This window comes from Manduca sexta, chromosome 18 (genome assembly GCF_014839805.1).
Source record: "Manduca sexta isolate Smith_Timp_Sample1 chromosome 18, JHU_Msex_v1.0, whole genome shotgun sequence".
NCBI lineage: Eukaryota > Metazoa > Arthropoda > Insecta > Lepidoptera > Sphingidae > Manduca > Manduca sexta.
In genome coordinates, this window is record NC_051132.1 from 4,495,653 (window position 1) to 4,507,837 (window position 12,185).

General features: G+C 34.9%; 1 protein-coding gene across 1 annotated transcript in view; it reads right to left on the minus strand.

Annotated features, from left to right (window-relative positions):
• The window catches only part of LOC115442852 (homeobox protein BarH-like 1b), a 73,417-nt gene extending 62,313 nt beyond the window's left edge, over positions 1–11,104 (minus strand). The window contains 1 exon segment of the mRNA XM_030168044.2: positions 10,478–11,104. Coding sequence (XP_030023904.2) covers positions 10,478–11,000 — 523 coding nt within the window. The 5' untranslated portion in view covers positions 11,001–11,104.
• Positions 11,105–12,185: the final 1,081 nt, after the last annotated feature.

Genomic DNA, 12,185 nt, shown 5'->3' on the forward strand with positions numbered 1-12,185 from the left:
GTTCTGTTACTGTATTAAGTGGTTAATTTTATAAATGTGTTTCGTTGTGAGTAAATGGGCGTTAATTTGAAATGCATTTAAAGGGAATTATGTGGGGTGGTTGAGTTTCATACTGCAATGCACCTTTCGGGTTCTGAGTTTTACAAATTATTTTTTTCATTTTCATGCTACATTATAAGATGACATTCACAAGTTTATGTAACTTTGTATTGATATTTAATTTTGGTTATAAAATTCATCCGTATTTCAATAAAAATAAGAATTTGTTATACCTAATCAATGAATTATTTTATTGAGATAGCCGCTTTTGAAAAGTATAATATAAAAATTTTTGAGGTTTTCCTCTGCTCGAGCTAAGCTCGGAATACTGAACGCCCGCCCTGAGACCCTCAGGGAAAGGGTGGCCCAGTTTCCCTTTAAGTGAAAACGGAATCCCCTAGAACTTTACTTATTATTTTTGTTGTGTGGATGGATGCCTGTTTCTGGATGATGTGTATGTTTATTCCTGAGTCCAATTTATTGCAGTATTTGTGTAGGGATTTCTGCAATTACCCCTGTGGCTCCTACAACTATGGGAATGATTTCTGTTGATGTGTTCCATAAACTGGCTATTTCGCGTTTCAGTGGATGGTATTTACTTAATTTTTCAATTTCTTTTGCTCCTATGTTATAATCTGATGGAACTGTGATATCTATAAGGTATGTTTTATTCTCTGTTTTGTTAATGTATATTATATCCGGCCTATTGTGTACTATGGTATTATCTGTTTGGACTGGTATCTCCCACATTAGTTTGGCGCTATCATTTTCTTTTAACTTGTGGTTGCATCAAGTGTTCTTGCCACCACAGGTTTGACACTGGAAATTTATGTTTCTTAGCTAGGGTCCAGTAAATATATTGTACTATATTGTTGTGTCGTTTAGTGTAGTAAGTGCCCGCTAGTTTTTCACACCCGGAAACTATATGTTGTGTGGTCTCGTCTTTTACCGAACAAAGCCGGCATTTACCGTCGACTGCTCTTTTTAATATGTCCCGCTCGTGTTGTTTAGTCATAACTGCTTGATCCTGAATTGCGAATATGGCTGACTCTAATGTTGGAGATACGGGTTGTTTTTTAAGCCACCGGAAGGATTGTGCCCTATCTATATTTTCCTTTTCCAAAACGGATTTATAAAACTGTCCATGCAAAGATTTTAACTTTATTTTTGTACTCTTATTTTAACTATTGCGTGTTTGATTTCTTTATCTGTATATTGTTGATTTTGTCTTAAACCTAACTCCTCTAGATAAATTTGATTTTCCTTTGTTATAGAATATTTGTCTTTATTTTTATCGTGTTCCAATATTGCTCTTAGTATATAATCCTTTTGGTATCTAAATATGTATTGTATTTAATTATTTGTGTATGGTGTAATGTTTCTAAACTGGTTAAGCCCCTTCCTCCTTCATCTATTGGCAAGTACAATCTTTCTACGTCTGCTTTTTGTTGGTGTGCTTTATTCATTGCTAATAATTTCCTAGTTTTACGTCTATTTTCTTAAGATCTATTGTTTTATAGTTAATAATTCCAAAGTATACAATAAAACCGGTACCGCGTAGATGTTAATCGCTCTTAAAAGATTTCGCGCATTGAGATATGAAGCTGTTAGATGTTTTACTCTACGGAAATATTCTTTTGTATCTTTTGCCTGATTTCTCCATGATCTATTTTACCTGCCTCGTTAATCCCTAAATATTTATATTTTTCATTTATTTGTAAATGTCTAAATTCTTCTCCATTTAACAGAATATGTCCTTCCCCATGATGCTCATTTCTCCTTCCTGCTACCAAATGTAGTACATTGCATTTATTGAGTCCGAACTCCATCCCTATGTCTCTAGTAAATATTTCTGTGGTGTCTATCAGAACTTTTAGATTAGTTTTACTATTTGCATAAATCTTTACGTCGTCCATGTATAGTAGATGATTTATTGTGGTATTATCTTTGAGTCGGTATCCTTTAAATTCATATTTGCTTAGAATTTGAGATAGAGGGTTAATGCCTAAACAGAATAAAAGGGGATAAAGAGTCGCCTTGGAATATTCCTCGACGAATGTATATGGGGTCGGTGGTTACACACGCGTTACCTCCGCGAGCTGTCATGATCACGTTCCACGTGGGCATGACCATCTCTAGAAAACTTCGGATAATAGGTGGGCATTTGTAGAGATCTAGTATCCTGAGTAGCCAGTCGTGCGACATGCTATCAAAAGCTTTCCGATAGTCAATCCACGCCATGCTAAGATTTTTTGGCATTTATGTGCGTCTTCAAGTATGGCCTTGTTGATCATGAGATGATCTTTGCAGCCCCGTACTCGTCGCCTGCAGCCTCTTTGTTCTGGTGCTAGAATGTCATTTTTGTCACAATGTACATAGAGTTCGTTAGCCATAATAGATGTTAGTAATTTATACATAGATGGCAAACATGCTATGGGACGCCAGTTCTTTGGGTCCTGAGTGTCATCGCATTTGGGTATTAATATAACGTGACCTGTCGTAAACCAACTGTCAATGGGTTCTAATCCTTTAACCATCCTGTTAAATAGCTGGGCAATGTGTTTATGGGCGCTCGTGAAATATTTAAGGTAGTAGTTTTGGATTTTGTCTATACCGGGTGTCTTCCAATTTTGCGTTTTCCTAACTGCGTCTCTTACTTTCCCTACATCTATATCTTCAAACTGGTGTCTTTCAATATTTACAGCAGATCTTTCTATTTCGGTTATCCATGTCGCCTCTGTATTGTATGCTATAGGATTTGTTAGTATGTTTGTCCAAAAGTTTTGTATGGCTTCTTTGGTTGGGATTTGAGTGGGGTTATGTTGTGTATTATTGAGTGCCCTATAAAATTTGTGTTGATTTTGTGCGAATAGTTTGTTTTGTGTTTTCCTCTCATTAATCTCTTCATACCTACGTAGCCTACCTGCTAAAGCTTTTACTTTTTGTTTTAGTATTTCAATAGTGTTATTTAATTCTACCTCATTAGTGATTTTGTATTTTTTGTATAATGTGCGTTTAACATTTATCATTCTTCTGCTATTGGCTCCTCCTTTAATCTCTACTAATCTTCCTAATTCTTTCCTAAAATCTTCTATTTTTCGTTTAATTCTTTTTTTCCACGGTGGGTCTTGTTTTGGTTTTGGTACCATCGGTGGTGTGTATGGGGATTGTTGGTTTGTGATAATTAATGTTTTGCAGCTGCATAAATAACATCGCTAATTTCGCGCAATGATGTATGTGTTGCTAAAAGGTTTGGTAAGTATGCATTTATTGTGTTTAAGTTAGATATGAATTGTTTACTAAAACATGGTTTAGGTAAAAACTTTCTGTGCTCTATGGGTGTTTCTCTGACTTCTGATAGTACTTGCAACAGTTCCATAATGATTACGTCTTGATCCTCATTGGCTAAAACTCCCCGTATCTCAGATTCACAAGTAAGAGTAGTGTTTGGGTCTTGTGTATTTAATTGGGATTGTTCAAAAGTGAGTGTGTGCGGTATATTATTAGGTGTGAGATCAGCGTGTTGCGGTGTGGGTTGATCTCGGGAGATGTTAGTAGCTTGTGTTATTGTTGCTGTAAGTATGTCGTGGTTAGCTGTAAATTGAGTGTTTGTTGTTTCGGTAGTTATTCGGGGTACATCGCGAGATTGTGTGTTCGGTGATGGGTGTACCTGCTCGGCTTTTCTCTTAATATGTTCCAATAGCTCTGTTGAGATACACCTTCGTGATAATACACTGCGCACTTGATTGGATAACTTATTGCCTGTAAATTGCCTACATTTTGGGTTATTTGGGTTTCTTTGTTTTGAATATGGCTTCTAGTCTCTTTATGTAGCCAGGTCCTCCAGCCTTGGCTTTGTAGTAACAGAACATGAGTTCTTCTAATTCGCTGTTTGACCACTTTTGTCTAGCATCTTTTGTTGTTACTGTGGTCGATGTGGATGTACCGGCAGAGCTTGCGGGAGACGCCTCCCTAGTCCGCAAAGTATCACCCGTTGAGTCTTCGGCTGTAACATCTATCATCATCGGACCTACCCCGAACCCCCCTGTCCCCGACTCCCGACCAGCCGGTGCGTCGAGAGTCGCTGGCTAGCATTCTGCCACGTCCGACACCAGCCACGGACGTGCTCCGGCGATCGCCCCCGGACAGCGGCCCTATACGTTTACTATTTGAATCAATCTCCATATTTAATGGGTCACCTTAACCTTGTTAGCCGTGTCAGTTTTACTTATACACGTTGCCCGCCCCCCACGAGGTCTGATGGTCGACTCGGGCGTAAGGTAGGACTTTGCTGATAAGTTAGTATATAATGCATCTATAGTTATGGGTTTTATTATATTCATAACACAATATTGTTATAATGGTAAGCTTATCATTCTACTGCGAAAGTATTGTCTACTTTTGAAAAGTTTACTTCCGAATAAATATTATTTACAGTAATATTGTTTTATTGCGAAGTACACATAATCACTGGTGTATATTATATTCTACTATTATTATTAAAACTACGTTACAAATAAGTTTTACCGTAAAAGAAAAAAAAGAATAATGCAAAAACACATTTCTGGTCTTATACAAAAATTCCTTTTCTTATCTCGTATTTCATCAATACGAATGACATTTAAAAAAGCATTGGACACACAAAGATAATAGCGGTGGATGCGCCCGCGCACGCATCACCCGCACCGTTCAATTACATCGACCGCTCTGTAATCATAACACAATAATCTATTTCGGAATTACATACACCCCGTATTCAAACTGTTAGCCGTGTCTGATAATCGATACGTCGTCGATGACAATTTGGTAATCGATGTTTGAAGGTTATACAATCGATTTTTGTTGTTGTATTTGATTGTTTATAATTACGTAAATTTACCTGTATTACTGTGTAGTTAATGTGGAGGTAATTGTTGGTAATTATTTTAAACATCTTACTTTATATTTATGTAAGTGCCAAGTAAAAAAAAATATGTTAGTGAAGGTTCAATGGTGCCCAAAATATTATTTGTTTGATTATAAAAGGAATTATTTACCATAAAACGCAGAATGTTATTGCACTTAAAACGATGATATTTAAGGCATAATGGATTCAATAAAGGTTTTATTTAAAGAAAACTAAACTTTAAAATGCTTATTTCTTTTAACACATGAAATACATTGTGAGGAAAATCATTATAATTTGTTTTTTACTTTATTATGGACGACATTTAATAATTTAAATAGGCACTGAATTTATCTATTAAAATTTTAAAATAAAATGTATAAATTAGTATAGAGATTTTTTTGAGTTATAATAATTTGAAATGAAAACTCAAATGATTTTGTGTTTTTATTTTATTCCGTTGATTTATTATAATTTATTCAAATTTTAACGACATGACGTCGCTTGGTAGCACCTCGCACCAGCACAAAAAGTGTTGCTATTGGACATAGCGCGAAACGGCACGGTTTCTATCCTTGACACCTTCATCCCTTACTTTTTAACAGACAGTAGCTTTAGATGACTTCATGGCGCCACACCGGATTTGTTATGCAAGTGATGAAATAGTTTTGGCTAGTAATTATATTAGAAGTAAAAATACTAATATTATTGTTAGCCCAATATTCCTTCAATATTTTTCTAGGTTTTCTTTTTACCTTAAATTATGCTAAAAATAATTATATATCAAACGTTGGTAACAAAACAGACAAGATATGTTAGAAAATCATTTGTGTTATTGTGTTTAAAATTGATTTTAAATTAATTTTAATTTTATTTCATACATTATTACTCCTGCTAATCGATTTTTAAAATGCCACCCAGATTTATAATAATTTAATTAATAATTAATTTAAATTTTAATAAATAGGATAAACAGAACTAAATTGGAACTCCTGCGCTAAGTTATAATCAAGATAATATAATTTTAAGATAATTTCGCGCATAAATCGATGGATGTCCCGCGATGCGACGTAATTTACGTTGCCGAATATTCGTCGCGTAGGTACATGTAGTAGTAATTATATTATGTTAAACAGACATATTATATTCTTAATACGTTCAGTTATATTTTGCAGCTGGGTTGAAACCATACACAAATTATTTTAATATTAGATCAGGCATCGACTGTCTCTATTTTCTTAATTTAATTTATCTCATAGAGTAAAAAATGGTATTTTTGTACACATTGGGCATATTTTAAATGCATGTATTACCGCCAGCAGCGTTGAAATGCGTTTAGTCATTTTAAATATAATTCTGATAATTTTAATCTGACTACTTTCTACTATATTTTCTTTTTATCTAATTCATACACATTTTTGATGTGACAGTTTTTACCAAATATAAAATTATAAAGTAAGACAATTTTAAAAGAGTAAAAATATAATTATTGTTTTCTTTACCCATCATAACGAAAATGCCGTTTCTATTATATAAAATTAAAGCTATCTTTTTTTCATATCGATATTTTTTACTTTTATACACATTTTTTTAGAAGCCTAAAATATTCTTATTGGCAAGTGTAAATACTCGCTGCCTCCATTGTTTTTTGTATATTGTAAAATTTGTAGAAACCGAGTTATCCAGTTACTATAGTCTCTAAGTATATTTCCCATATACCATGGTGTACATTACATACAGTCATCAAATACGTATTACTGTCTACTTTTACCTAATGGCATATCAATCAAATACGAATAAATATAGCATTATGTGATATCATTTTAAGTATCCGGTCACTATAGTATCTTCTATGGCGAATTTGAGTGACCATAACTACCTCTTTAGATTTGAATCTCGCTTGTGGAAAGGTTCAAAATATTAATATTGTGTGCCAATAGACAGGAACTATCGTCGTAGAGAAGTTTTAGGAAGCTACGGTCCACTCTGTCGGAGTATAGTGACCATAACTACCTCTTTAAATTTGAATTTCGCTTATGGAAAGGTTTAAGATATTAATATTGTGTTCCAAGAGACTATCGTCGTACAGAAGTTTGCAAAAGCTACGGCCCACTCTGTCGGAGTATATCCAATTATACTCCCTGACAGAATTCTGGCGACCGACGGTAGTAGTATATGACTATACGTTGCCGTACTAGGATAAGAAAGATAGTTTCAGCAAGCATGTTTTTTTTACGTTATGTAAGCGTGAAACTGATATGACGATAGGTTCATTTTATACATCAGTGGATGGAAATTATGAATTTTGCAAAGGATTAATTACACCCCGGCATCTAGTTATGTCTTAATCTCGTAATATATTTCTTACGCTATTTTAAAAAATCATAAGATAACAATAAAAAGAAACGAAACTCTATTTAAAAATATCTATTCAGAGTAAAAAATACCTGAGTGAATGGGACATTTGGAGCTATAAAATTAAGAAGCGGGCCGGAGATTGGACTCAATTGCTCTCGGGAACGCTCGTCATATCAGTGGACTTTTATGACCCGCTGACGAATATAAAACAACACCTAGAGACGTTGTCTGTCACCAACTATAACAAAAGTTATTCTTAACTGCCTTTCGAATATATCTTTACAACTTCACACGGTAGTTGTAGAGACCATCCCGACGCAGTTTTATAATATGCAAGTTATTATTATATAAGTTAATATTATATGACCGTATGTTCGACGTTCGCGCTCAATTTAACTTCAATAGCTTCTAATTAATGCAATTAATAAGCGAATAAACAATGCGCCTGCGCACTAAACTATTTGTGTTCGCCATTTTTATTCCTGTTCGTGTTTTCTTTTATTATATAATTGAGGGTAAGGAGATATCATTTATGGACAAATGCATTTCACATGCGTTATAGCTTATATTTACCATTTTATTTAATTAAATAACATTTATGTTATGACCTGTTTGAATTTCAATAATACCTGTATGTGGATTCCTTTATCAATCCTGTCATGAATTTATTTGATGTTCTAATTTGAACTTTATTTTTCGGTGCACTAGAAGCTTTATTTTTTACAGCATACGTCGTTTTTTCTACCAAAGAAATTATATTTTAGTTTTACATAATTTAAATATCGAACACACAAAGAATATCTTCGGCTTAATTGCTTTACTGCGTGCGCAATAAATTATAAGCGAACATTTGGCGCTCGGCCAACGTTTCATGTTGCGATACTGCGCTGTTGTGACAACTGTCACTGCACAAAGCACATGTTTGCTTACTTTTAACCTGTCATCGGATTTGATTCCAGTCATTTTATAAAACAGTATTTCTTTTAAATCACGTTTATTGCAATATTGTGTTGATGTACATATAGCTATTGTCAAATTATCGCTTTTAACATTTAATAGTCTGTGAAGTCTCTAAGTTATAATCAAGTAAATATAATTACATAATCGCATCGTAAAACAATAAAAATACTCACATGGCGAGCTTTTATTATATATTGAATCAAAGTTATAATCTGTGTGAAATTTTACGCCGGAGTGATATCCACTATGCCTGAACGGTTGTACGCTGTTGGCAAATAATAAATATTTAAATAGAAATAAGACTTTTAAATCTTTCATGTAGTGATGACTAATTAAAAAAGTATTGTCTGTGCATTATATCATCAATATAATAATATAATTTATACATTTCAACACAAAATGAAAAAGGTGTTCTTTAAAATTGTATTTTTTTCATTTGTTACGTTATTCGTTAAAATTGTTAGTGTTCATTTTTAGCAATGTCATAAATATACATATCATTAAAGAGAAATTGTGAAATTATAAATCATTGTAAAATTGCTTACAAAAATATAAGATAACATGTTCTCTGCTTACCACGCGGCATATTGACATTTTGTTATTTTTATTTTTAAAATGAAATACGTATATATTATGTAACATTTATGTCGCCGGTTTGGTTTAATAGTACGCTTTGGCTTTTGGGTTAGGACAAAATCGGGCAATCGGGACAATATCACTATAAGTTTATCTCACACCATCCGCGCTGCTTTTGCGTTCAAAGGTCATTGAAGTCCGGCCCGTGTTAAAATTATGCCAAGAATGAATATATTAAAGCATGTTATATTAAACGCACAATTAAACTGGATTAAGATAATGGAATATTGATGAGATATACATTTTATTGACACTGTGCTAGCGCAGTGATTGTAAAAAATCGTAAAACTGCTCACAATAATCTAAGAAACACATTGTTCTCTGCCTACCACACAGCATATTGTATTGTTATATAATTGTATTTAAAACCTATATATTTTAAACTTTAAATAAAATTTAGTACAGATAATGAAATCAAATTCTTTATTTATAATTAAGTCTATTCTAATAGTATATCGGATATTTAGCGACGGAAAAGGTAAATTCCGGTTTTCATGACTTCTTCAGTAAATCAGTTGTTAAGAAGTAGATAAGTACTACAAATATAAACTGCAGTGTAATTAAATCAAGCTTCCGTTAAATATAGAACTTGGTATTTTAAAAATAGAATCTTAATACTGTTACAAAATGAAACGGGAATGCATTGATTTTAAACTCGCGGTTTATATTGAGTTTGAAAGTTTATTAGAATGCTTCTTTTCGATTATTGTATAGTGTACTTTATGTTTAGTCATGTTAAGTGCAATTTGCATTGTTAACATGGTTATTTTAAATCAAAAGATATATATAAAATATGGAATAAAATTAATCGCTCCTTTGGATGAATTACATAAAAAGTTATTTTCTATTAAACTATAACACATTGTTTGCAATTTTGTAAAGACCTTTTAAATATCACCAATTACATTTTATATGTATGAGTAAAATAATCACAGAAACCCATTCTATGAAATGACATTGCAACTTAGCATTGAAATAACATTGTAACAATGTATGGAAGAAATTAAAACTAAAGTGAAACCGTTTATATTTTAAAGTTGCTATAATTAACATGTCAAAATAAAAATACATGTTAAAAATGCCATCTAAACCAGTGACACATTGTAGGGGGCCGTAATTGGACACGTAGTATTTGAATCTGTCAATTTGTACTAGGCCTAATTAACGTTATGCACAAAAACATCAACTCGAACGCTATGCTTCAAAATGATTTAAATTTATCTCTCACAACACAATACTAGTGTTTCTAAAATCGCTTTTTCATAACATAAAACCTTTTTTTATTTCTTTTTAAGAGAAAGAACAAATTAACGTGGTAAAAGCATGAATAGCAGGCGAAGTAAAACTATGAATTATAGTCAATTAGAATGGTATAATAGCTCATTGTGAATTTTAATATCACAACTTCTTTCCTTTGGAATCGAGCGTTGTGTGTGATTGTCTGATTTTTTGTCACAATTATTTTTTACCTTTTGCTTGTGAGTGGTACATATTTGCATTCAACTTTAACAGTAACAAAATTCTATTTAGACATATATCAAAATGTTTGTATCTTGTTATGTATCTATTTGCTATGACTCGTGGTGTACAGTAACTTACCTCCGTTGTCAGCATTGTTGGCTTCGAATGTTTTGCTCGTCATATGGAAGAGAGCATCCAGGGGCGTGTGAGGAGCGGTGGAGCTCTGCTGCGGCGCCCTCCGCGGCTCCGAACAGCAGTCTGACGCAGACGAGGACCTCTCGGAGGCGGAATCGCAGCACTCCGCCGGCGCCATGTCCCGCGGCCTCAGCAGACCCAGCGCCGCTAGCCGCCATCGCTCGCCATCCAGCAGCGCCGCGCCCGCCAACCGCTGCAGCCTCTGCAGTCTTTCGAACCCTGACGCGTCCCACGGGCGGACTATGCGCGGTGGTGTACGCGGACTGTGAGACAGAATGTCCAGTATGGAGAAACTCTTGACGCCTTCACCGCGCCGTTCTTCCACCGGCTCCGAGGCCATCTTCAGCCGCTTCAATGGTCTGAAGTAATCGTGCGGTGACGGCGAGCGCGACGGCGCCGGCGACGGCCGACCCACACTGATATCGTCCTCCGAACAGCTGTGTCCAGACATCGACTCCTCCTCCATGTCCGTTCACAGATCCATCACACAAAAGTCACAACAATAAATCGAATCGTTCCGTTAGCTCTCACAAAGCGGCGAGGTAGCGCGGGATACGGCTGACGGGTCGACGCGCCTCGGTCAACTGACGTGGCGTGTGACAGCCCTGGTGCGGGCGTCGGGACCGGGCGTGGCGAAGCGACGGCCCGCCAATGGGAGCGGCGAGCCATCATACTGCCACCTCGCCATTGGCGCGCGCCCACCGACTAGGCGCGTCGGACTGTCACACTCGGCTCTCCAATAAAACTTTTTAATCCGGCCCTGGATTGGGGGGCGAGATTCTTGGTGTGATTAATTTAGGCGGGCGAGGGGCTCGGGCGCGGGGGGCGCGGGGGCGGCGGGGTGCACCGGGGTTGGCACGGGGTGGCGGTTAATTGCCGGGATGAAGACGCGCTCTAACTACTCGCTCCATTATTTAGCATCGATAAGGTGGACGTTTGTCAGCGTAGAAATTGCCACTTTCCTTCATTTACAATTTATAAGATAATTGTAGAAATTAATAGGTTTTACTTCTGTAAACCAAAGTAGTTAATAACTAAAATAATCAAATGTTACTTAGTAAATATTTATCTTTCAAAACACCACTTAAGACTGTCAATATTAACTTGTAGGTAATTCGTTTTGAACTAAGATTAATAATTGTAAAATTTTTAAACTTATATGAAATGGGTTTAAAAAATCATCGTTATTGTGTTCTTTCTACTGCTATTTTTTAGGTAACAAAACAATAGATCTAAGTTGCAGGTCTTTGACTACCTCAGTGCATGCATTCTATATCATAATATTATCTTTTTTTTTTTAAATATTTTTAAGCTGGGTTCTTATACCAAACAGTTTGATTTGTATAGCCCGTTTTATGTAAGTCATGCCTCAAAAATATTTTTAAAACAGTATAAAAATATTTTCTAATTTCGATTAAATATTTGTTGCCCAATAGCATTGCTAATTAAATCCAAAACATTATTTATAACATTTACAACATAGAGGTAAAAAAATAAGCATTTTAGGCACGTATAATAAGCATATGATAAAGTTTATGAATCGATCATCGAACTGATTTGAATCAGACAAGGAAAACGCGAAGGAAAAATACTAACGTATTTTTGTGAGACATAATATGAATTCTTAATTGAATTTAGAATTTGTATTTTG